Source organism: Tenrec ecaudatus, chromosome 12, assembly GCF_050624435.1.
Source record: "Tenrec ecaudatus isolate mTenEca1 chromosome 12, mTenEca1.hap1, whole genome shotgun sequence".
Taxonomy (NCBI): Eukaryota; Metazoa; Chordata; class Mammalia; order Afrosoricida; family Tenrecidae; genus Tenrec; species Tenrec ecaudatus.
Genome location: NC_134541.1, coordinates 16,954,657 through 16,980,962, shown reverse-complemented (window position 1 = coordinate 16,980,962; position 26,306 = coordinate 16,954,657). Strand labels below are relative to the sequence as shown.

The 26,306-nt window shown below is 54.1% G+C and overlaps 1 protein-coding gene across 1 annotated transcript in view; it reads right to left on the bottom strand.

Annotated features, from left to right (window-relative positions):
* Positions 1-5,206: 5,206 nt before the first annotated feature.
* Positions 5,207-26,306, bottom strand: part of SDC4 (syndecan 4) — a 40,375-nt gene continuing 19,275 nt past the window's right edge. Inside the window, exons 3-6 of the mRNA XM_075527723.1 lie at positions 12,638-12,779; positions 11,496-11,542; positions 10,206-10,404; positions 5,207-7,249 (exon numbers count right to left, since the gene is read on the bottom strand). Of these exons, the coding sequence (XP_075383838.1) occupies positions 7,098-7,249; positions 10,206-10,404; positions 11,496-11,542; positions 12,638-12,779 (540 nt within the window). The 3' untranslated portion in view covers positions 5,207-7,097. The remainder of the gene's footprint in view (positions 7,250-10,205; positions 10,405-11,495; positions 11,543-12,637; positions 12,780-26,306) is intronic.

The window sequence follows — 26,306 nt, the reverse complement described above, 5'->3', positions numbered from 1 at the left end:
CTTTGGCCTCTCTCTCTCTTGTTCTTGTTTCTTTCACATGATTGATTAAGCGGCTCTGTGAAAGGAAGCTGGTTCTAACCACAGTATGGGTAAAATTCTCAGAATCTCCCTAAGACGGCCGAGTGCATAGACTGGAAAGGCGGCAGGAAGTTGCTTTAAAGCGGAGCGAAACCACCAAGACCAACTTCACCCAGGTCAGCGCCAGCCATCCGCCCCCAAACCAGCCCCCGCAGCCAGGCTTGGCTAGGTTCCCCAACCCAGAGGACAAAGGCGGGTGGGGCCCGTGGTGGGGTGGCCCGATACTGCTTTCTGTGGGCAAGGAGGTAAACACCTCCTGCAGCTGGCAGCTGGCCACCTGGGTGTGAGGCGGGGTGAGGCAGCGGGCAGGCAAAGTTCTGCGGAAAGCAGAACCTGTAACCGAGCTCTTGGCCCGCTCCACCAAGTTGATCCCCAAGCCCTCAGGTTCAAAAGGCCCCTGAGGTCTGAAATCCCCCGCTGGTGCCGTAGCCCGGGTGGGAGTATGAAGGACTTGGTGCCAGTCTTGCTTCTGTCACCTCCTAGCTGGCTGACCTTCGGCAGGTCAGATGACCGCTGCTGTTACTGGGCGTTGTGAGTCAATGCTACTCCTTATGATCCTGTGGCACCGAGTCGAACTTCCCCACGGGGTGTTCTAGGCTGGAATCCTGAAGGGAGCCGAGGGCCGGGGCTTTGTCCCACAGAGCTGCCAGGTGGGTTGGAACTGCCAGCCTTTGGGTTCGCCATCGAGCGCTTAACCTTGATTCACTTCCAGGAGCTTCCACCACCTGGTGTCTAACGTTGGCATCATCTTGATACACTGCACGTGTGTGCTCATGTTTATGAACAAAAAGAGCCCCGTTGTGTCAGAACGCACTTGCCATCTTCGGTCACCTTCTCAGAAACCATCGGACGGAGTTCTCCTGAGTCAGGTTACCCCGTGTCCAGGCTGTGTTAGCTTCTAAGCCCCGGAGATGGCTCCCCATGACTCCCGCCTCCACGTAAGGCCTGAGGCTGGCTTCCAGTAGTCTGGCCTCCTTGGCGTTCTTACCGCTCTGCAGCTGCCTTACGATGAACCGGGCTGGCCCTGGGGGCCCACAGGGTGTTGTGGATGTGAGGCTGTGAGACTTTGGAGGCTGGCTCACAGGAGCCATGGCCACTTCCACCTGGTCCTCCCGGCTCCTGGCTGCTGCTCACTGCATCCCAGCGCTCGAGCAATCCGATGGGAGTCCAGGTGACAAGGAACTGAGGCCTTCTGCCGACAGCCAGGCCCCACCTGTAGGAGAGACTTTGGAACGGATTCCCCATTGGCCGCCCTCAAGCTTACAGATGACCTGTAGCCCCAGACAACGTCTTGATTGTAGCCGTCCAGGATGCAGAGCCAAGAGCACTCAGGTAAACTGCCCCCAAACCCCTGACCCACAGAAACCGTGATAAGAAATAGTTGTGTTGATATAAGCCTGACTCCCTAGGTTCAAAGTCCCCCTAAGTCTAAGCCCAACCTGCTGCCAAGTCAACTCGGACACACAGAAACTCCATAGGACAGAGTAGAGCTGCCCTCTTTGAGTTCCCAAGACTCTAAATCCTGACAAGAGCAGACAGCCTCCTCTGTCTCCCAAGAAGCAGCTGGTGGGTTCCAACTGCTGGCCTTGGAACTAGCAGCCCCGAGTCTAGCTCACAGCACGACCAAGGCTCCTTCACCTGACCCCAAAGATGATCCAGATGATGAGAAGGAGGTACCATTTACATAGAGCACTTTCTGCGGGCCCGGCACTGACTTACCTCCCCATAGGTGGGTGGAAGACAAAGTTTAAAATTCCACTGCCATCAAGTCCGTTCTGACTCATGGTCACCTTATAGGACAGGGTAGAATACTCCCTGTGTGTTTCCAAGACCGCAACTCTTTATGGGAGTAGAGAGCCTCGTCTTTTCACCTCAGAGTGGCTACTGGTTTAGAACCACTGACCTTGCTGTTAGCAGCCCAACATATAACTGTTCTGCCTCCAGGGCTCCTTGAAGTATAAGGTAGCAGCCGGTAAAAGGTGTGATCAGAACCCAGGGGTCTCAAGCCATCTCACACCATCCCACTCAGTCGCATAGAGAATGCCGTGATCATGCAAATGCCTGTGGTCGCTGACCACCCACGTGTTTGAGTAGTTGAAGGTAACTAGACCTGAATTTGTATTTCTATCGTAATTCATTGAAGGGTGACTTGCTACATGTGGTTAGTACCTTCTGTTTCGGATAGTACAACTCTATTAACAGGTGTGAGAGTCTTTTTTTTTAATCATTTTATTAGGGGTTCATATAACTCTTATCACAATCCATACAAATATCAATTGTGTAAAGCACATTTGTACATTCATTGCCCTCATCATTCTCAAAACATTTGCTCTCCACCTAAGCCCCTGGCATCAGCTCTTCATTTTTCCCCTCCCTCCCGGCCCCCACCCTCATGAACCCTTGATAGTTTATAAATTATTTTGTCATATGTGAGAGTCTTCTGCAAGGCACAAGGGACAAGGGATTGGAAGCAACTGAAGATTCCTGGGACTTAGCAAACTTTCAGAGGGGACCTTGGAAGGGATTTGAGCTGACAAAGAGCAAATTCACTGCTACAAAGGGGGTTCTCCTGCAGAGAAGGGGCGGCAGCCCGTATAACAATGAACCCATTCTGAAACCCGAGTTCAAAATCCCCTCTCATCCCAATCCATTGTCATCAAGTCAGTGCTGACACTTAAGAGCCGAACTGCTTGGGTTTCTAAGACTGGGACACTTTACCGGAACAGACAGCCTCGTTTTCTTCCATGGAGTCGCTGGTTTGTTAGGACCAAAGATCTTGTGGTTCGGCCCGCTCAGGCAGCGGTGGCTGGGTGGAAGAATTCTGACCTTCCATGTTGGGACCCGGTTTAATTCCTTGCCAATGCGTCAGGCATCTTACGCGCAGCCCCTGCCTCAGAAGGGCAGGGGGCTTGCATGTTACTGTGATGCTCAGCAAGCTTCACGGAGCTTCCAGATGAAGGCGAAGCCAGTCGGTGGAGACCCCACGGAACCACCCTGATTCACCACAGGTGATGTGGATGGTGCAGAACAGGTCTAGAAGCTAGTGAGAACCATCCAAGTTCAAGGGCCAGTGTTTTCAGTTAGACCTAGACTCACAGGTTTGTTGTCAAGGCAACGGTGAAGCCATCCATATCTGCAGATGCCAAGCCGGCCCCAGAGGTGAAGCAGGAGTCGAGACAGAGCCTGGGAGCAGGTGCCTCTGGAGCCTGGCTAGCTCAGTAAGTTTTTGAACGCTAATCACAAAGGGCCCCAGTGGTAAAGTGGGCGGCGAACTGCAAGGTCGGCAGCGTGAAACCACCAGCAGCTCGGAGGTTGAGGTGTTCCACTCCCGTTAAGAATTCATCTCGCAAACCCACAGGAGCCCCAAAGGGTCGCTATGAGTCAGAACCACTTGATGGCGGTGAATTTAGTTTGAGGACAGCACCTCATGACATTGTAACCGCAGTTCCTGGGTGGTGGCAAGCAATTTGCACTCAAGTGCCAACCTCAAGGTTCAAATCTACCCCGTGGGGCCCAAGGAAGAAAGGCCTGGCTGATCCGTTTCCATAAACTTAGTAGGCAAGATAGCCCTGTAGAACGATTCTAGTCTGGAGCACCTGAGGGAGGGCATCGCAAGCTGGAATCTACCTGAAGCAGCAGGGCCACCATCTTCTGTTCTGCTGTTGCTATGCAGACACTGCACACTCAGCAAGGCAGAAGAGCTGCCAAATTGCCAAGCACCCCACCTCCCTCACCGCTTCCCCGTCGGCGGCGGCCCCCCTCACCCCCCAAAGGAAGTAGATTCTGGGTTCTTTCGGGAAGTATCCTGATTTAGCGTTGGCAACACATTCAAAGCTTGTGGAGTTTAATATTTAAACACAGCGCAAGGTAAACTCTCTGAAGTATGCGCCGCCTGCCTCCAGGCGCCAAGCCCATGCCGGTTCTGACATCTCCCCAGACCTCCCCTCCTTAGCTGCTCAGATCTCTGCCCCCAGTTCCGGCAGCCAGGAGGGGGAATTCTCCCCTGCCTCACGAGATCAAGGGGCCCACAGGCTGCAGAGGACGACTTGCTTGAAGACAGCAGAGGCATTTGGCTTCTACCTTGAGCCCCACCTCAAGGATGGAGAGCAGCAGCCACTGGGAAAGGCAGAGAAGCAGCTCGGCCGGCCATGAGTTTACCTTAGTGGAACACCAGTAATATGGAAAACTCAAAACCAAACTCCATGCCATTGGAGTTGACCCTATGGGGCAGGGTAGAGCAGCCCCCGTGGGTCTCCAAACTAACTCTTTACGGGAGAACGCCTCAACTCTCTCCTGTGGAGTGGCTGGTGGTTTTGAACAGCTAACATGGAGGTTACCGGCCCAACATGTAACCACCATACCACCCAGGCTCCTAAGATGGAAAGAGGTGACCAACAGTGGCCCACCTGGAACACCATCAGTGTCACTTACTCTGTGCTGGCAGGTACTGTTTGATCGGTCCATGCAGCTGTTCACAAACAATTGTGTTGGGAGATTCAGCTCTGAGCACCCCAGTTTCCAAAGGGGCATCCAAATCCGTTTGCAGGGTCCCCAAATAGATTAAGCCTCCACTGAATTCTTTCTGATCATTAACCAATGATGCCGTCAATGATGTCCTTGGGCAACCTGTCTTGGAGAGCGGATTGCCTCTGCCCCTCCAGCCAGATCAGGGAGGGGCGGTTTCTTAGCAGCTTGCCCAGGTGTGTCCTTGTTGGAGGTCATCACACTGGGGGATGATACAGGGGGATCACATGGTCATCCTTATCAGTGTTACCCAGACTGCTCTGCTGTTGGAAGGCCCTGGACCCAAAGCCCCTCTATATAACAATGTACGTGTCCCAGTGGTGGTCGAGTTCCTGCCTGCCTCTCCAGTCCCACCTGTTAACTGGGATGCACTGATCTGCCACCACACATGCTATGTGACAGTCCCCCCCGCCCCCACCATTTGTCTGGCCTCCCAGTTGTGAATCCTGGGCCGCCACTTCAACCACCGGCTAAGGACCTCTTCTTATCTGGATGCATGTCTTTGTCTCTTTTAAGACTTAATAAATGTTCTCCTGGAATCATATTTGAGATGGGATCGCTCTTGTCCCCGAAAACACAATGAAGATGACAGGGAGGGGAAAAATGGAGCCAAACTAGAAAGTACCAAGTTTTATTGTCTTTATCAAAACATCAGTAACAGACAACGGTGTGAGAGGTGGCTACAGAAGAGGCGCTCACTCCCAACACAGCCGGAGGAAAGGGGGGATGGACGATGGCGGGGCCCCAGCCAGCTGGGACCCTGGGCTGGGGTGGTGAAGGGAGCTCAGGGATGACCTCTGGGTACACAAGGAGGGAGGCCCTGGACCCCAGCCAGTGGGGTCAAGGGCTGATATGGCTACCCAGGATAGACCACTAGGTCCCGCCCATCCATTGAGAGTTCCTGCTGAGACTGCCTAGTCAGCCCCCATGTCCCCTGCACCCTCTACCCTTGCCAGGGGAGCTGAGCTGGCTCGGTGACTTGTTGAGCTAGCTTCGCCCTCAAAGCAGCACAAGAGATGGAAGTGCTGTCTACACACTCAGTAGCCACTGAGCACGTCCATGCAGCTGTGCGGCCTAGGGCCGCCACCTTGAACTTCACGCAATTTTAAGTGATGCAAATTTCAAGAGCCACCAGTGGCCTGTGGTGACCAAACTGGGCAGAGTCCAGGCTAGAGCTGAGAGGAAACAAATGGGGGAACCACCAGCTGGGCCCAAAGCAGAAAACAGAGGGTAGAATTGTCCATCTTCAACATCTGGGTCCCAGCGGAAGAGGGGGGAAAAGGCACCAGCAAGGAACAGGGTAAGAGTAACAGGTCCAAAAACCACCCCCATGGGCCACCCAGAAGCCACTCACACGCAACCACCAGCCGACTTCAACCTGGAACGATCGTACGATTTCCTGAAAAAATATATTTATCTATTTTTCTAGAACCCAGGAAGAATAATATATTACAAGAAAGACACGGAATATCCCACTATCCCTTGCATCATACTTTGAGATCTGCTAGAAATCTATGTTTTAGCAAATGCTACCTTTTTTTTTTCAAGAGGAAGCAGCCTCAGAAAGGGCCAAAGATGTGATGGGCAGCAGAAGGTGAAGTTAACAACAGAAGATAGGGAGAAAGTTTAAGGAAAGGAGAGGCCCTGTCTGAAGCTATAAATAATGATAAAAAAATATTAATAAAAATCATCTCCGGCTCTTCTCTCATTTTTGAGAAACAAAACAAAAAAACCCCATAAATACAGACTTAGCACGCTCTTGCCAGGCAGAAAGAGACTGCCATCAAGGAATGAACCGTTTGAACACAAAACAAGCCCTACTTAAAAATAATAGGTCTACACACATTCGACAGAGCCATTCAGTAGGAACAATCAGGCTCTTTCCTCTCCCTCTCCCTTTCCCAGTTAAAAAAAAAAAAAGGGTTGGTTTCCAAAAGTCATGTGAAAGAGCCCAGAAAGGCCCACAGCTTCTGATAGAGAATCCTGTAGTGTGATCACAAATCCCCAAAGACCATCTAGCGGGTACAGATGGTTCCAGCTCCTCTTCCCAACTCCTGGCAGGGAGACAGGAAGGCCTCTGTGGTGGAGGGGGGTGGGGGTGGGAGCAGCGAGTCCTCCAGCCAGGACCCCATCACACCCCCCTTGGCCCCTGGGGGCTCAGCTAGGGAATGATTCAAGCTGGGTTCTAAGTTGGTCTTGGGTCCCAGGCTCTATGCTGGGAGGTTAAGCAAGGATCCAGTCCTCAGGCTGCCTTCAGAAAGTTGAGCCCCATCTTTTCTGCGGGGGCAATGGAGGCCCGAGAAATGGAGGAGAGCCAGGAACAGAAGATGGTGCTGTATCTTCTGACATTCAAACGTGATCTGAGCTGGAGATCCCGGTAGGTCCACATTGGATTGTTTATCTCACCCCCCCCTCCCCTAATGTCCACCCTTCCCACTCCTTCGGCTTCCCTCCCCCCCACAATCCAAGCCGAGCCCCTCTGGGAGGGGGGTGCTTCACGCATAGAATTCATTGGTCGGGGCTTTCTTGTAGATGGGTTTCTTGCCCAGGTCATAGCTGCCTTCGTCCTTCTTCTTCATGCGGTGCACCAGTAGCAGGACCAGGAACGTGGCAAAGAGGATGGCCACCACCCCGCCCACAATCAGAGCTGGGAAGAGAAGAAGAGAAGCCGTGAGGGGAGAGGAGGAGTGTGGGGGGAGATCCAAATGGTTATGCGCTCACCAAAAGGTTGGCAGTTCAAGCCTACCCAGGGGGCCTCGATCTACTTCTGTGAAATCCAGCTCCTGAAAACCCGCTGGAACAGCCCTCTCTACTCTGGGGCACACAGGATGACCGAGAGCCCAAGTCACCCCTTTCTGTTGTTGTTGAGAAGAATGACGCAGTGTGGTCCACCTTTTCACTTAAGAGTGCTGGCGGCCGTGTCCGCCGCACAACACATACTCAGTACAAACTCACTGTCAGCCTCCGTCAGGCATGTTCAACCTGGAAAGGTGCCATGATGGCGTCAAGGTCCAGCACCCACCTGCCGACAACCCATCCTCTGGGGTGACCTGTTTTGTCCCGGCTGTTGTTGTTGTTGGATACCCTGAGGCAGTTCTGATTCATAGCAACCCATACACAACAGAAAAACACTGCCCGGTCCCTGCGATGTCCCCACTGCCCACAATGCCGGCCTTTGGTCAGTCCTTGTCCTTGATGGTCTTCCGCCTTTCTCAATCAATGGCCCTACTCTCCTGGCCATCACAGGTTACAGCCTGGAAAAACCTCGGCTGGTAAAGAAGATCTAAAGGGCAGCATTTACCCCAGGACAAAATTGGGAAAGGTTAAGGAAGGGGAAAAACGGGAGACTCAGGTAGGGGGTGGGGGGGATGGTATGCAATTAATGACATGAAGCAAACCGTATATGAATTGTTGAAAGGAAAATGGGCTTGCTCCGTAAACCAGGACCCAATTCACAATAAAAAGATCCACCCCCTCCCAGGAGAGACCCTATGGGGCGGTGGAGTCTTATCACATGGGCCACTACTCAATGGTACCTGACACTGGGCATGGCCCCACCTCAATTGCTTACTAATGACACCCACACCTGTGCTCAGAGCAAGCCCGAGGGCGCCAGCTAGTGTGGGGCAGCTGTGCACTTCTAACCTCAGGTGTTCTCAGCAATCTGCCCCCTCGATACCAGCCAGGTGGCCTGAATGGCCCGAGGGGGACAGGGATGCTTCTCCCCTGCAGTAGCAGATTGAGCCCCCTAATTCAGTTTTACTCAGGCGGAGATTATTTTCTCTACAGAGAACAGGATGCAGGCAGGCACAGGGGAGCCGGCAAAGGTTCCCTCTGAGTGACCATTGTACAAGGCAGCAGGCAAGGTGCCCCTCGGGTGCCCCAGGAGTTGCACGTGATCGACTAGGCATCACCTCCATTTTTCCCGTTTTTCCCCCTTCCTAGTCAAGGACCCCAGCTCCTCCATTAGGTCCTGGGCCTGGGCTGTGACCTTGGGCCAAAGACTGAGCTTTTCAGTGTCCTTATCTGTAGGCAGATAACCAACCACTGATATGGTGAGGCCCAATGAGGCCAGGTGCATCACGTGGTAGGCAGTCAACACCTGATAAGGCCCAGGTGCTCTGTGGAAGTGAGCAGAAGGGAAGGCCCCACCTCCACTGGCTCAACAACACAGCTTTGCTCCGGAGGTCTGTCTACTTCTTAATGGAAAGCTTCAACAACTGCCTAGTGTGTGTTCTGCCCCTTGCTAGGTGGCCCCCCGGCAAGGGGTGCGTTTGCTCCTGGCATCAGTCTCCCCACATGAGGAATAATAATAAAAAAAATCTTGACTCAACTGGATCAGTGACTATTAGCTTTGTCCTTTGAAAGCAACAGAAATACTTCCTGAAGCAAAATCCCACGCTTCTCAGGGATTCCTCCTAGCTGCAGTCTGGGCCCGGCTAGTTCCCAGGGCCCATGACCCCCCACTTGCCAGGCCGGTTCATCCAGATGCATGGGGCCCCGGTGTGGTCCTGCAAAACCTGGCCAGAAGGGAGCTCCTTGGACAACTCGGAAGCCTTGAAGGCTTCCAGGGAGGCCAGAGCTAAGGAATCCCCAGCCAGGCTGGATCAAGCCACTCCTGAAGCCTCACCCTGGAGCGACATTTCCCTTCACAGGTAGAGTCAAACCTCCTCAACCTTCTGTTTCTGATGCACCAGGTACCCTAAGACCACCTACATCCAAGGTCAGTGGGGGCAGAATGGCCGGGACGGTCTGCAGGTCCTTTCCCTTTTCCTGGCACCCTGACACCAACCCAACCAAGTATTACTGGACCCCTTTTTACAGAGGAGTGAGCAGAGGCCCTTCGAGTGCCAAGGCTCTGGGCCAAGGTCACAGGCTAATCAGTGAGGTGGCTGCTGGGGGAAGCCAGCTCCGTGAGAAGGAAACTTCAGGCTTTCCAAGGAAGTTTAGGGTACTTTTCATGACTAACTGACTTCCTGGATGCCAAAGCCAGAATGGGAAGAGCGCTTAAAAAAAAAAAAAGATTTAAAGGCCAGTGGATGACTCCTCCCAAGGGAACGGCACATAGGTTTTTGATAAGCTGACTGTACTCCGCCACCCAGCCAACTGTGGTCACCCTTGAATTGTTTTGGACTCTAGGGTCAGTCTGGGTGGAGCGGTGGCCTTTTCTGGAAGCAGATCACCAACCAGCCAGGCACCTGGGCTGCATTTGAACCCCCAGCCAACCTGTCAGCGAGTGATGGAGCATACTACCCTTTAAGCCAGAGCTATTCCTTAAGGGTGGCTACAGCCTTCCAGGGTACCAGGACACCCTGAAAGGGGGTCAGCTGCATCTAAACCAAAAACCCAGACTCTTAGCAACCCTAAAGGACAAGGGAGAACTGTCCCCATGGGTGTCCAAGGCTGTACCTCTACTGGCATATAAAACCCCATGCTTTTCCCTCCCTCGGAATGACCCGGTGGTTTTGAACTGCTGCCCTTGTGGTTAGCAGACCAACTCGTAACCACTAAGCCATGGTATATAAGGGATGGTGGGGGAGGGGTGGCAGCTCACAGACTCCACCCTGACAGCCCATCTCCCCCTTCACCTTAGGGGACCTCACCTGCCAGGACCTCTGCCCTCTCAAAGATGCTACCGCCCTGGGCAGTGCTGGACATGGACACCTTGTTGGACACATCTTCATTCCCGTCACTGGGTGAGATCCTCTTGGGAATGACCTCATTTTCGTCCAGCTCCTTGGGTTGTGAGGGGTCCTGGTTCACAGGCCCGGCCCTCTCTGGAATGTGGTTTTTAATTGGTACCTGGAAGGAGGGAAGAGAGACACACTCAGTCCAGGCTGGGAGGGACCAGGACACAGGACTCTCAGTCTGAGCCCCGGGCCTCCCCTCCCAGGCTGCTGCCAAAACCTTTTAGTCAATCTACCCCAAGCTGGGGGGAAAGGACAGGGTGGGTGGGGTGCACTTTAGATAACACACTCAGGAGGTGGTTTGGGCAAGCCTTCCTACTGGCTTGCTCTTGAAGGCAGCAAACCTGCGCTTCCGGGACATTTCCCTACGCAGCTGATGATCAGAGATGTATATTTAAGAGATGCTTGCTGCTGTGTTATCATTTTAAAAGATTTCAAACGTTTTGAGAATGACGATGGCAACAAAATGTGCTTGACACAACGGATGGATGCATGGACTGTGATCAGAGTTGTACGAGTCCCCAGTAAAATGATTTTTTAAAAAGTAAAAGATTTCAGGATGATAAGCAATGTTTCCAGCAACAAAAGGAACTGGGTGAGCTACTGCACAGCCTACAGAAAGGAGTTAGTGCGCACATCTGCACCATACCCTGAAGACTGTACGTGACGAAGAACACAGCACACACGGGAGCGGCAATGTGTCATTGGACATCGGTGCCGGGAAACAGTTACAAATGCCCAGAAAAGGGAAGAGCTGGATGGTGGCTTATCCCTGGGGAGGATGGCCCACCGGCAACCCTCAGCCAAAACCCCTCCAAAGCCAAACTCACTGTCACTGAGTCAATGCTGACTCATAGGACAGGGTAGACCGCCCCTGTGGACTTCTGAGACTTTAACTCTTTACGGGAGCAGAACGGCCAGGCTTCCTCCCTTGGAGGGGCTGGTGGATTGTAATTGTTGACCATGCAGATTGTAGCCCACCGGGTGACCACTAGGTCACCAGGACCCTTATCTGAAACCAAGCTGTCCCCAAAAGGGCCCAGGGTCTCAGATTAATGCTTGCCCACAGAATGAAGTCAGATTTTACCTTCCCTGTGTACTCTGCCCAGATGGGCTGTATTTTTTCTACCTCTCCCAACAGGTGTGTTATGGAGGAGCAAGAGGGCAAGGGTGGGGGGGAGTAGGCAAGAATGCGTAGCCACTTACCAAGGGGTGGATAACATCGGGGGAGATCCTGGTGTCCTCTGAGTCATCTGTAGGGTCACAAAGGCTATGTGTTAGGTTGGTCACCCGCCAGGTAATGAATGACCCCATCAGCCACGGCTAGTGGTGAAAATCCCAATGTACAACCAACCCCATTCTCATCCCAAAGCCTCCTCGGGGGCTTCTGCGGTAAAATGGAGCTCGGAAGTCCTGTCCCCTCTCCACCCCCCACGCACGCCCTTTTTTAGGAAGAAGGAGGCTGTGAGCTGGTGGCAGGCCAGATGTTCTGAGGACTCCACAGCCTTTCTTTCTAAAGCAGAGATCCAGGGGCTGGCGGCATCACCCAAGCTGGTCAGAATGCAGAGTGAGGGTCTACTAAATTTAGAATCAGCATTCTTAACAAGACCCCGAGGGAGCGCCGCTTAAATCACATCCATTCTATACAGCTAGGGTCACGTGAGTCAGAATTGACTCGGCAGCAGTGAGTTTTTTATTGTATGCCCATACACACATATAAACACATGACACACACGCAGTCTGGGTGCTCGGTATGCACTAAGCACTTCAACAGATTAGGAAACGAGTTCAGCAGTCATGCCAAGCAGAGGATATTGATGTCCTAGAGAACAGGACTGGGTGACACCAAAGGCTACATCCACCACCACCCTGCACACGGGGACCTTCTCAGTCGTTCCCTCTGGCCTCAAAGCCAAGGCTAAGAGTCACCAAAAAACTACAAAGTTCCTTGCTCCTGGGTCTGACCAACCCCTACCTCCCACTTAAGCAGGAGGGGCTTATTCTCTGTCTTGCATCCCCACCTCTGCCCATAGAAGCCCCCTGGCTCCTGAGTTGGTACCTCTGCTTCTAACGAGCACCCACACTCCCAGTGTCCCGGCCCCCACCCCTTTCCACTCTGCCAAAAAGCGACTGACTGACTACCAGTCCGGGAAGAGATCCCGATCAATACAAAACTTGCCCCAGGAGGGTGTCAGGATAGAAAAGGTTAATCCAGTTCCCTTTTTAGCTTGTTTCATTTTGAGGGAGGGAAAGGTGACTGGGTATGGGAGGGATTCCCCCACCTGAAGCCAACCTTGAGATCTAAAGTAAGGCCACCATCCCCCCCACTCCAGCCACACCCTCCATACCCAGATCTCCAGAGCCAGACAGTTCAAAGTCATCAGGCTCCTGCCCAGGCCCCCCGACATCCTCATCGTCTGGCAGGGCTCCAGAAAAGTACCGGCCTTCCAGGCGGAGGTCTTGCGGGTCGATGACTTCAGTCTCTCGGATCTAGGGATAAAAAAGAAGAGGGACGCATCAGCCAACAGCTCCTCTGGTTCTTACAACCCCTGAGCCCCCTAAGGCAGTAGAGCAGGCGTGAAAGATAGAAGGTGGCCAGGCCTCTGCCCCTACCTTGCTGTGTGACCTGAGACCAATCTTTCCTATTGAGTTAATCAAATCACACAAAAGTCCAGCGCAATCACGTTCTGACTCACAGCAACCTTATAGGACCGAGCAGGACCACCACACCTTTCTTAACAAGTGTGCCTGGGGGTGGGGGTGGAGGTGGGATCAACCTGCAGCCTGCCTCTTCCTTTAGCCAGGAGGGGTTAAGTCCAGGTTCCAGTAAAACATCATAGAGATGATAGCCATCCAATTATCAGTGATGAACCAAACACCAAATGGTGCCCATCCATTCCAACTCCTAGCAAATCTAGGTAGGGTTTCTGAGGCTGCAGATACTTTTTTTTTTTTTAACCTTTATGAACTAAATGAAGGTTTCCAAAGCAGATTATGTTTCACATGCTACTCACCAATGTAGGATATAGAACACTTTGTGAGCTGTTATGCCAAGTGACTTTGGCGTCCCCCAACCCGAAGATCCTGATCCCCATACACGGCGAAGGCAAACCTTTAAGGGAGGAGACAGCTTCCTCTTTCTCCTAAGGAGTGGCTGGTAGGCTTGAACTGCCAACCCTCCCGTTCGCAGCTCACTGCTGCGTCCACTGTGCCACAGGCTGCTTTATCAATCTGGCTTGACCCCAAACTAAAGCCACTGCCATCTAGTCCAGTCTGGCTTGCAGTCACCTGACACAGGGTTTCTGAGTCTACAAATATTTACAGGTTTGAAGTGGTACCTTTTATTGAATACTTGCAATGTGCCAGATTCTATTAATACCTGAGAGGGTGTTGTAAATCCCACTGAAACAGGGCACTCAATACAAAACATGGCACGGTCTTTTGGCACCACCACGATAATAGAGAAATGGGCATTCAGCCTAGGGCTGACTCCAGAGCTCCATGGGCCTCATCCTCGGAAATAACTCTTAAGCAAGTGCTCTCTGCTGCCGTCAAAGCTGACCCCCAGACCGCAGGGAGAAGGCTAGTGGTGCTGACCCAGGACACCCTTCCCAAGGGAGTCAGGATGGGCCTAGAACAGGCAGGGCCAGTTCACCCACATCATACCTCCAGGCCAGGGTGGGGCCTGGACCCAGTGACTCAAGTGTACCAAAGCTGTTCGAAGCTGAATCAGAGGCCCTGTGTACAGCAGAACACAACACCGCCCAGGTCTGCCCCATCCTCTCAATCACTGTTTGACCACACTGTGTCCACCCATAAAAAAAGGTCTTTCCTCTTTCCCAGGATCCTCTACTTTACCAAACACACGATGTCCCTCACCAGGTGCCCCTCCTGATAACACATCCGTCCAACGGCTGCCCTTGAGGAGCATTCTTGTCTCCTTTTCCTAAAACAGAAGTATTTGTGCTTCTGGCGGTCCATGGACTAGTCAGCATTTGTCACCGACACCGTCATTTGCAGGTGTCCCACGCTGCCGTCTCCCTGACACACCACCCAGCTTCTTTGTGCTTGTGATGTGACTGAAAAGACCCTGGCCTGGGTCAGGCATGCCCCGGTCCTGAAAGTGGCCATCTGTGCTCTTTGGACACTCCGGAGCTCTTTTACAGCAGAGGCCAGTGCAATGCATCATTAGATCTTCGAACTTCGGATCGCCCCAGGCATTGATTGTGGATCCCAGGGGAATGGAATCCTGACAGGGCCGGTCTTGGCCTCCATGCTGTTGCTCTCAGTCCAGCAGAGAAGGTTTTCATGTTCTTTATGGTGCACTGTGAGCCACACGAAAGGTGGTCGGGTACGTCTTTGATTTTCAACAGTTAGGGTTTTAAGTCCTCTTCTTCAGCAGTGAAGTCTTGCAAAGAGCTGTTCAAACATTCTAGGTGAGCACCTGGCCAGCCCTCTCCTCCACCTCCCATCCCAGGCCTCCAGCTCTCCGCCTCCTGTCCCAACGGAGACCCAGTCTGTTACCCACAAGCCAACACCCGCCCACCCAGAAGCTTTTAGGGGAATCAACTGCTATGGGAGGCACAGAACTTTCATGAAGGCCTTTGCTCAGCTGAATGGGAACTAAAGTTCCTTTAATATGCAGGGCCTGGCTGGAGGGGTGGGGGGGACAAAAGCCTACCAACCTTCCTCTAGCTTTTGGATGAGTGGTCTGTTCGCCCCCATAATTGTAGGCCCTGGTCAAGGTCATTACTTCACTCATTGATACAAATACTCAAATACCCGCTATTTGCCAGAAGACTTGGGCCTTTTGTGTAAACTGAAGTGAACTTAAGGCCCCGACTGACTCACAAGCCCTTTGTGTCCCAGGTCTTGGAGCAAGTCAGCCAGAGGGCGAGAGTGGAAAGAACCTGGGTCTCCGTTTGGGTCAGGCCCCGCAGTGCTTGCCAGTATGACGGGGGCGTCTGGGGGCCTGATCTGTTCCGGGGGCAGAGCAGTCAGGCTGGAGAGGCCCTGGAAGGGCACATCCGGGGCCAGGCCCCTCCTATACCCCACCCACAGTCTGGGGTTCCGGGGAGGGGGATGGAACCTGACCCTTCCACCTCCACAGAGCAGATTCCCGGAAGGGAGCCGGAAAGTGGTGGGCAGGGCACCCCTTGCTCCCAGGCACAGGAATCTGCTGAACGCATGGCACCCGTGGGGGTGGGGAGGCACACGGGTTAAGGCCTGGGTTAGGAATGACTTCACGGCTCGGGAATCAGGAGGTGTTAAATTGCTGCCGCTGGAATTCCATCCCCTCTGTACACAACCCGTGCCTGTAGCTTCAGTTGGTTTGCAGCGCAGAAGGATCCTCTGCGGTTATCTAGGGGGAGGTCCCTGCCACCCCCACCCTGCATCTAAAACTGGAGGGGCCCTGTGGTCTGCACCAAGAGTTAGCACTAAATTCATTCAAACCCAAACTCGCTGCCAATTCTGACTCATAATGACCTTACAGGGTGGAGCAGAACTGCCTCTTTGGGCTTCTAAGACTGTCTGTCTTATCTTTCTCCCATGAAGTCGATGGTGGATTTAAACGGATGACCTTGTAGTTAGCAGCCCAATACATTAACTCATAAAGGTGTCACCAAGGCTCAAGGTAGGAGCTAGACCCCTTTGGTACAGGTGGAGTGGGGCCCAGTGGAGCAGTAATCAAGTGCTTGGCTGCTGAAAAAAAGCTAGCAGTTGGCACCAAGACCTGCCCATCTCGCAGCAAAGAAAATCCTCAGGAACTGTTCTAAAGCAAAGGTGGAAAGGGGACGTGGCTCCAAAACGTCAGGTCACTTGTTGAAGGTCACAACAGGAGGTAGAAAGTTGGCTTGCCTGGACCAGCACCCATGCCTGGGTCATGTGGCCTGAACTGGGCTCGCCTAATTCCACACTTGAGCACACAGGTACTCCCCACCATCCCCCGGAGCTACCTGCCTGCCTCAGACCCTTTCGATTGGGGTTCCATCAGGCATGAGGTGGGGGCTGTGGGGCTCAGCTGGCTGGCTGTAGGGGTCCGAGTTGGTTGGAACCTCTCAAGACCAGAGCTGGGTTGCTCTTGGTCCCCAGGAGCCTGGAATGTAGTTTACAAATCCTTTCTTTCTCGGAGCATGTGCACATGCTAGGGTGCTTCAAAACCTTCCCAGGGCTTAGCAGGCTGATGGTGATCAGCAGAGAAGGGTGTCCTACACAGCAAGCAGCCACAAGCCACGAGCAAATTGGAGCAAATTGGATGAACCCAGGGGGATCCTCAGCTCTGCTCTTCCCGGTAGCCCGAGCACCCCTGATGCTTCCTTTCTATACGGGGTTCCCCAGAGAGGGCAAGGACACGGCTGAAGGTCATTCTTGGGACCAGAGGCACTGCTGGAATTAGACCCGGAGCCCTAAAAGTAGCCCCCTCCCCTCAAAATAAAACCTGTTGCCAAAGAGCTTGATTCTGACTCTTGGCGACTGGGTGTGACGTAAGCGTACAAATACCCCATAGGGTTTCCTGTGCTGCCATGTGCACGTATCACGAAGCCTTTCTGCCGCAGCACCATCGTTAGCCAAGGAGCCCAAACTAAAGACTCCCCTCGCCCCTTCAAGGCCTCCCTCAAAGGCTTCATGATGCCAGCCTGGGGATCGTCCCTCCCACGGCGAGTCAGGAGGCTTAAAAGTAGCTTTGTGAGCCTCTGCTGCTGATGGAGGAACACAGGAAATTAAACCCCCTCCACACACCACCCCCTTTCCCTGAGCTCCAAGGGTACCCTCTCTGCCCACAGTCCCTGGCAAGAGAAAGAACTCTGGAATAGGCGACCTTAAGACTAGGCCAGCAAGACAGGCCAAGCCCCGTGGGTATACAGGCACTTAGCCCTGTCTCTTGTAGGGGAGGGCGGGTGTGGCGGGCACCAGTAGCCCTGCCCTCCCCTCCCTCGCCCTCTTCTGAGCAGGCCCTTTCAGTCTGGAGTGGCTTTGAAGAGCCAGGCCACCCAGCTGCTAGACCCAGTCCTGACCAGCGAGGGACCCCACCCTCCTGCTGGCTAAGGATATGGTCGGCTCTCCTCAGCTTAGCCCATCCCTGCCCGGGCACGTGCGATCACATGTGGATCCATGCCCAGGCACCCTCTCAGAGCCTTCAGGGCTCCCCACATCTCTGCCCTTTGTACAAACAGACATGAAGCAGAGAACACCTGCCGAAGTAGGTGGAGGGTATGGGTCCCTGTGACTGGAGGGCCCCTGGAACGGTGCCTAGAGGGTGAACAATTCTGGAGGCCCCCCGGTCCCTCGCAGGGAGAAGAAGGGGTCGGAACTGTTTTGTTCCACCGGGACAGACGCCTGCCAAGAGAAAGTATCTGACGGCATGAAGCCCAGTCCTCTCGTTTTATAACCAAGCTGACGTTCAAGGGACTTTTCCAAGGTCACCCAGCAACTGGCAGCAGAGCCGGACTTGGAACCTAGGTCTCCAGGCTGGAGCCATCTCTCCTCTAAGGGTCTTGGCTACCCCTAAGGGTGTGACCAACCCACAGGCAGCCCTTCCGCCGTCCTTGGGTTATAGGCCTGGAGCTGGTTAGAGTCTGGCAACCCCATCTCTCGCGAGGTAGTCCAGCATAGTCACCTGAGGGAAACGGGGGTTTAGGGGGACCCACTTGACTCCTCCTATGTTCCAGTTACCAAGCTGGGTTCTCTTTCCAGGTATGAGCCCAGTGAATTGGCTGCATGCACAAGAGGTGTTTTCCTCGTTTGCAGTTGAGGAAACTGAGGCCTAGTTGAGTCACACATGCAAAGTCTGCCACCAAGAAAACAGCAGAGCGGGGAAACGCAAAGCCAGTCGATCCTTTTCAAGTGCACACATCCTGACCACAGCCCGGCTGCTCATTGCACCTCCCCAGCCTTGTGCCTCGGCCCACCACACTCACTCATTGCCAGCCCAGGGCCCCAGGGTTCCCCGTCCCCTGGTCTGGGAGCACACAGAAGCGAACGTGAGTATTGCTCCAACAAGAGACACTTGGCTGGGATGGGAGGCAGGAGGTGGGAGGAGAGAAGCGAGTGGGCAGGAGAGCCTAACCCCTCCCCTGGCCCCTTCCTGGGGGTTGGGAGGGCAGACAAGCCAAACATCAGGTGAGGGATGACACCCCATCGTGACCCTTGTGGTTCCCCCAATGCAAATCAGCCCTGCCACTTTCTAGTTCCCTTTCTGAACGGAAGTGGAAGCAGACGCCCCCTCTTTCTCATGGAAGGGCCATTTGGTTAGCAGCCAAGCGCGGAACCACCGAGCCAGCGGGCCCTTACCTAGCTATGGGAGCCTGGAAACTTCCACATCCCAAAGTCTCAGTTACTTTTTTCTTTTAAGCTACGCCTGCCAACACCAACACCTAACAAAATGGGCAGGATTGGGTTGAATGAAATGTATTCGAGTGGGCGTGGCCTGGTACCCAGCAGGTGCTCAAAGCATAGTGGCTATTTTTAACCCACACCTGCCTTTCCTGGACTCAAAGAGAGCCTATCGGACACGGCAGGGCTGCCCCTGTGGGTTTCCGAGACGGATTCTTTACAGGGCTAGAAAGCTGCCTCTTTCTCCTGAGGACCGTGAATTCGTTGGCTTGGCTTGATGGTAGTGCGTTCGCTTTGATGTTGCCCTTTCACCAGAACCCCTGGGCCCAGTGGGATTCAGAGGTCCGCCTCTAACAGCAGGATCGGCCGTTCGAACATATCAGCCAGCCATTTCTTCTGTTCCCATAATGATGTGCAGCCTCCTAAAACTCAAGGATCAGAAGTCCTGGTGGTGTCATGGTTACACACTGGGCTGTGATCCACATGGCTGGCAGTTCGAGGCCACCAGCAGCTCCCAGGGAGAAAGACTGGGCTTTCTGCTCCTGCCCGTAACCAGTGGTTGCTAGGAGCCAGCACTGACCCGATGGCTGGCAGCCCAGTGAGGAAGCCCAAGGAGCAATCCGACTGTCCCACGCAGGGTCTCTATGAACCGGATTTGCACGCAGTGAATTCTTGGGGCCCTCTCTCAGGAACCCTGGTGGTTCAGTGACTAGAGTCCCACTCGGCTGCTTACTGATGAGGGTGGGTTTGGACTCAGCAGCCACAAGGGAGGGGTCAGGAACAGGAGGAAGTTGAGGAGAGAAAGAAAATTGGCGTCCTCTGTCCTACCGGGCAGCTGTGAGTTCGAATCGACTCTCAGGCAATGGGTTCAGCTTTCCGACGCTTTTTGGCCTGACATCTCTGCTGGGAGAAAGATGTGGCTTTCAGCCTGGGAAACCCACAGGGACAGCTCTGCCCTGTCCCATGGCGTCAGGATGAGTCGGAAGGGACTTGATAGCAGTGAGGGTAGTCTGCTTCCTGGCTGAAAAGATCAACGCTAAGATGGTTGGAAACTGGGGGCGTGGTCACTGGAGTTTGGGGAACTGCCCTGCAAACTGCCAAGGGCCATCCCCTCCCACTAGGGTCTTTTCAGCATCGAGTCACGTTCACTCTACGGAACAAGAATCGAGTCAGAGAGCAAACTGCCAAGACCACACAGCTCTGAGTACCTGTCCTGACCAGACAGAGGCAGAGACCCGATCATTAGTCTCCTTCTAGAAGAAGCAAAAACATCCTAAATTCTGTTTGGGGGCCTGTACTCCCAGAGTACTTCCTGGTCTGCATTGGGGATACCCCCCCCCAAGTTTTGGGGGCTTTTTTTCCTAGAAGGTAAAAAGAAACCTTATACCACTCCATAGCCTGGTGCCCTGGTACCTGAAAGGGTTAAAACCTGGTCTGGAGTGGGGGTGGGGCGAGGGTTCCACTGCTGGGCTCTGCCCACTCCAAGGTCCGGTTACTTTGAACACAATCCCTCTGGGGAGAGCCAGGCCTGGCACTGCCAGCAGCCAGCTTTTCCCCACCCAACCCCCCAGGGTGGCACATCCTGGGGTACCAGTTAGGAACAGGCCTGGGGGCTTCTGGAGCCCCTGAATGTTCCCAGACCAGGGCATGATCCAGCACCCTTGCCACTAATCCTGGGGTGACTCTTGGAGGGGGTCCCTCCCAGGGCCTCAGTTTCCCCACCCAGAAAAGAGGGTTCTCAGAGAGACAAGCCTCCCTCTGTCCAGGAGGCCTGTAACCAAGCTGGGCGCTGCTCGGGTTACCAGTGGAGACAGCCGGGAGGGGCGGGCTCCCTTGGGGCCTGGGAGACAGAGGGGCATTGAAACGGGGCCTGTAATCTAGCGGTGGATCCCGGGCCCAGAGGCTTGTGGACGTAAACAAGCCTCCTGTGTTCGGAGAGTCTTGGTCCACAGCCTCCTCCAGGCCAATGGGATCAGTCCTGGGTACCGGCTTCCTGCCCCTTCCCAGCCTCTGCCACCACCACTGCGCCAGACCCAGCCAGGCTGTCCCACAGACATCTTCGGAAAGATGTCCCCACTGCCCTGATCACCCAGCCCAGTGTCCCGAGGTTAAAGTGGCACAGCCAGTCCTCGCAGGCCACCACCAACCAGCCACTCTACCCAGTCACCATTTCCACACATACCAGCCGCTCCCTGCCTCCCCTTTCCATTACCCCAGGTGTCACCTGACCAGCAGGTCTTCTACTCCATGCCAGAAAGAACTGGGGCAGCCCAGCTCCTGGAACCTGAGGGACGCACCCAAGGGTGGGAAGGTACCTGGAGGGGGCGGGGGAGGGGAGATGTAGAGGGTGGGGCAGTGGAAACAGAAGGGGTGTGTGTTTGTGTGTGTGACAACTGTCGAAGACCAAAGGTTAAGATCAGAAAGTGAATCTTTTGGGGAGTCCTGGAAGGGCTGAACCCCCCCAGAACGGTAACCGTGGGGTTTATTTTCAAGGTCAACTCAGACACCACTTATCTGAAGCCAGCCCCTTAGCAGTCCTTGTCTCGGGGGCTAATAAACAGCTCCACTTCAGCACTGCTGTTAGGTGTCCCACTTGGTGCCCTGGGCTCCCACGGATAGGGCAGGTCGGAGCCACAGGCTGGTTCTGACCCACCAACCTCTCAATTTATCGGCCCCGTGCTTAACTGTGGTGCCACGCCAGCCCTTCACAGCCTGCCAGCCATGAGGTCGGACCCTGGAGTACACAGGCGTCAGCACCCATGATTTATAGAGGACACCAGCCCTCCTACCAGCAGAGTGACTTATTAACTGCCCATCGTCTGCTCTGGTTGGGGGTGGGGGGGGGAGGCTGAGGAGAACCAGAACTCGGCGTCTCACGGAGTCCTGCCTATGAAACACTCATTTCTTTTTCAAGTTCCCCAGCCCCACGGGCAAGACGCAGGGGCCTGGGAGGTGCAGGAATCTACCCAAAGGTTGCCAGCGTAACACACCAGCCCCAGAAGCCAGGCTTCTTGTTCTCTTAGGGTTCAGCCAGGCGCCCATTGTTGACTTTTGCTTTCCTCCCCTCCCTTCACCAGGGCACCAGGCAATGAAAACTGGCTCTTCAGAACACTGCACCTTTCTGCCTGCCGCCCCTCCCCACCACCCCAAAACACACACACACACACGTTATTTGCCATTCCCTCAGCCTCCTTAGGACAACAAGTTCAGCTTCTCCTCCCACAGATCACTGCCCCCCAACACAGGAGCGTGGCCCCCTGGTCCTGTACTAGGTGCCTTCAAGCAACAACCAGCTCAGCATGGGGTCCCTGCTGGTGCTGGCAGGAGGGGTGGGGCTGCTAGGAACTCGTTCTTGTTTAAACATAAACCCATCCGATAATTAGCAAACAACCCACTTCTAAGATAAACAAATAGGAGATTTGAACACTGTCCGCCCCACCCAGTATACCTCCCTCCCAGCTGTAGGGAAGAACAGGAGGAGGGGAGAACTCAGATTTCCAGGGGCCCTGGGGTGGGGGGGGGGTATCCTCAAAAGGGTAGGAAGACCACTTGGCATCAAGGTGACCAGGGCTAGGATGAGAGTGGATACTCAGCGATGCCCCCTCCTACTCCCCAAGAGGCTCATTTCATTCAGTGCCATTCTAACTCATTCAGATCTCCTGAGTGACAGCAGAATAAGGTGGTCAGAGTTTAACATTGGTAAAGCAGGCGAAATAGCCACATGGCAGCCGAAAACCCTAGCTTGTCGTGCATTCTTTCCAAAAATTGGGACTTTTTAAAAATGCCGCAGACACGGGAAAAATTGTTAAAAATCGGGTCACCTTACAGTAGAAGGGCCCCCAGAAGCCACTGGTTTGGTTCACGCTGTCCCCCATTTGGCTAGCAGCCAAGCACATAGGTACTGCCGCACCGCAGCCCTCCGGGCATTCGTTCCACAAACAAGCCAAATTCACTGACTCCAAAACCGGCCCTCGGTGGGCTTCTGAGACTCCCTCGGAGGGAGCTGCTGGTGGTTTCGAACTGGTGACCAGGTGCGGCACACACAGCCCACTCTGTCAGCAGGCGTCCCCTGGGCATAGTACAGAGGTGCCCGTATTTGCACACTCAACGGCATCTGGCACCTCACCACAGCGATTCTATGATCTAACAGACAAGGAAGCTGAGAGACTCCCAGAGGGCGAGGACGTGTCCAAAGTCATGCAACAGCTGGGGAGGCGTGAATTCCAGAGGTCAGCCTGCCACCAGGAGTCTGTTTCCACGGAGAAGGAGGAGGAATAAATATCAGAAAAACTGGGCATCTGGAAGCTGGACTGTCCAGGCTGGGCCCTGCCACTCAGAGTAGTGATGACCTGTTTTGCTTTTAATAGACATCTATTTTTTTTAATGGTCCCTGCTTTGCAGAGGTCTAGAGACCGATCACAAGGATTGGTGCCCTGTCAAAGGTCACCCACAGGCAAGAGACTGTGAAGGTTTGGGCCCTGGACACTTGAGAGGCTGGCGCTGGCCAGGCGAGAGGCTCTTGAGCCCTTGCCAACACGCTCACCCCAGAACCATCCTATTAGGCAAGAGCGTGAAAGGAAATGGGTGACTCAAGGAGGCAAACTCCGAACGCTCTTCTCCACCAGTGACTCAGGAACCCTGTCAGCCTCTTCTCTCTCAATGTTAAACAAGATGGGGGCAAACACACCCTCCTACCCAACCGTAGAGGCTGGAGAGGGTGGAGGGGGGCCTCGCTCAGAAGCCGGGAGCCCAGCCTGGCTTCTCCAACGGCTCATTCAGGCCACAGCGAAGCACTCCACGTCCCTGGAATAGCTCACTGTTTCTAGGCGCTGGGGATGGCAGGAGCTGAATGCCCTCCTGCCCCCCACCAGCCCTCCCCACCCCAGTCTTTACTGAGACCAGAGACTTCGTGTGCCTCAATACCAAAGAGGGCAAGAACATGCCCCCCCCCCCCCCCCCCCCCGCTCAGGCCATGGGGGGGACTCTCAGAGCCCGGGAGCCCTTAGGGCACAAGTCCAACCTCCTCATTTTAGAGTTGGAGGCACTGAGAGCCCCGGGGCAGGGCATGCTCAAGGTCACCCAGCCACTCAAGGGGTGGAACCCAAACCTAACCAGGAATGTCCTCTAAGGGGACTGAAGCCAGGCAGCGTGTGCCATGTCAGCACTGGTTCGGGCCTTGGTGGCGCCTCAGTTTTCTGTGCAATGGAAACGAAATATCGCACTGGAGATATTTGCGCTGGAAATGAAGAATCCGGATGCGCTTTCAGAATCCAATTACAGGCATGAATGTACTCCCTCTTACAGACAGGCCTACCTCGGGGACGGGTGGACTCTTCTTCTCTCGCAACATAAACAGCCGGATTCTGCCTTGGATGCGTGGGTGAGGGGCTCGGTAGGCTTCCTTCCGGAACCAGTGAATTCTGATGGGAAGGGACCGACCGCCTTATGGGCTCTATGGTTTCCACACTCACAGGGGAATCAGGTCATCGTCGCTATTTGAAACAATGAGTGGAAGGTCAAGGAGCCCTGGTGGCTCCACAAGTTGAACCCTCCAAGGTGCCCAGTGGCTCCCTGCAGAGCGAGGGGGCAGTCTACTCTAGTCACATAGGGTCCACCCCAACAAGAGAATGGCAGAGCTGGAAAGACAGGATGAGAGGTCATCACCTCAAGGGGGGAGGGAAACGCCCCTCTCCCATTCAAGTGCCTCAGAGCTCTCCCTCCATCACAGCCTGGCCCAAAGAGTTCTTGGGAGTTTGGTAACTTTCTGGGATCCCAAAAGGTCCCAAGAGCTCTCACTGACCACTTGAGGGTCCTAGACACCCACTGGGCTTCCGCTCCCACCCCCACTTCTGTGTAGTCAAGGAACAAACTCTCTCGAGCACCATCCTTAAGTTCAAGTGCACCTGGTAGGTGGGATGTTGGAGTGGGGGATTCTTGCCCCAGAACTGCCTGGGCCTGGTGCCAAGTCAGTGGGCTTGGTCCCTGGGCAACAACATCTCTGGGGGTGTGTATAAGTGTGTGTGTTGGGGGGGGGGGAATCCAGCTCCCCAAACAAGGCTGCCTTTAATTGGCCAGGGAGGGAGTGGCAGGAACAGATCAGGGGAATGCTCCCAGCTGGACAGGAAGAACTGGTTTAGGATGGTTACCCCCGCCAAACAGAAGAGGGCAGCTGGGTGCTCAGCCTGGGCTCCCTTCCCAAAACCTGTGGCACCAGGGGAGTGGGGCACCACCCAGGGATAGGGCAGGCCTTTCCATTACACCTAAAATGTGGGCAGGGGCACCAACATCACGTTGAAGAGAGACGACAGGGCAGAAACTGTGATGGCCTGGATGGATGCTCTCAGCTGCCCTAAGTGGTATCCATCTCACCTCTCGGTCTGTAAAGTGGTTCAAATCCTATTCCCACAACATCAGTTTTTTTTTGCAAGGATAGAATGCACCAGGCCTGGCACACAGAAACCACTCGATAAATCCCAACGGCTATTGGCAAAACTTTTCTCCCTGGACCTCCACTCCCCATCTACAAAGTGAAAGGCTGGACAGGGTCCTCTCTGTGGGCTAAGCCAGCTGTGGCTGGGTCTGACTTTTCCAAAACACAACCTAGGAAGAAAAGGAGGAGGGGCAGAAGGGAAAGTCCTAAGACCCAATTAGAGATTTGGGGAGCTGTGGCCAGGATGAGAGAGGGACACCTCTCCGGAAACAGCTGCCCAGGGCTTGCGCGTGCCCCAGCTGTTCAGCCCCCATACACAGAAGTGACACAACCCCCTTCTCCAAGCAACAGCCCTGGGGCACCGCTGCCTTCGATTCCCCTCACAGGTCTACCAGCTCAGCCTCGGAGCAAGACTGGCATGTGACTGCCCACGGGATGCCCTCAGCAGCCTCCACCCCACCTCACCCCCTGCCAGTGCTACACCACCCAACAGCCTATGGGTGTCTCTCTCCAACACTCAGATCCAAAGCAGCCTTCATACCTGTTTAGGGCACTCAACCAAATTCAAACCAAACTCACTGAGGCAATCTCATCGTGGCCCTGAAACCCGGGGTTCCAGACAGCCACATCTCTTGCATCGATTTGTTCAAACGATCAGTCTTTCAGGGCTGAGCAGAGCGGGTGCTTGACCACTGAATGCCAGGCATTCCACCAGTGGGGACAAGACTCTCTGGCTCCATCTAGTCCAGGCCCCAGTCTCTAACCTGGAGGATATCTTCAACCTACTGGGTCTCTGCATCCTCAGAAATTCTTTGAGGTTTTCCTGGCCTAAATGTCACCAGTTTCTCAAGCACACTTGAGGGGCTGGTAATGGCACCCTTCTCAGAGGAGTGAAAAGCAAGGGCTTGAAAGCCTGGCTGCCCACATGTGAATGGACTTTGTCCCCATCGGGGGTGTGACCTTTGTCCAGTCACCTAACTTCTCTGGCTGCAAGACTTAGGGACTCATGTAAGGTAAGGCTGTTGTGGGAATTCAGCAAACTGAGGAGTAGAGTTTAAGGACCACACAGCAAGGACCCCTCCCGCAAAAAAAAAACAAAAACAACCCAACAACAAAAACAACAAAACGGGAGCCTGCATGGCAGAAGTGACTTTCCTTTAAGGAAGGCCAGGGGAAGTAGGAGATGGTGGCTTTCAAAGAAATTAGCATATTAATGATTAAACTCCGGGACCTCACTCCCTGCCCAGAAGACA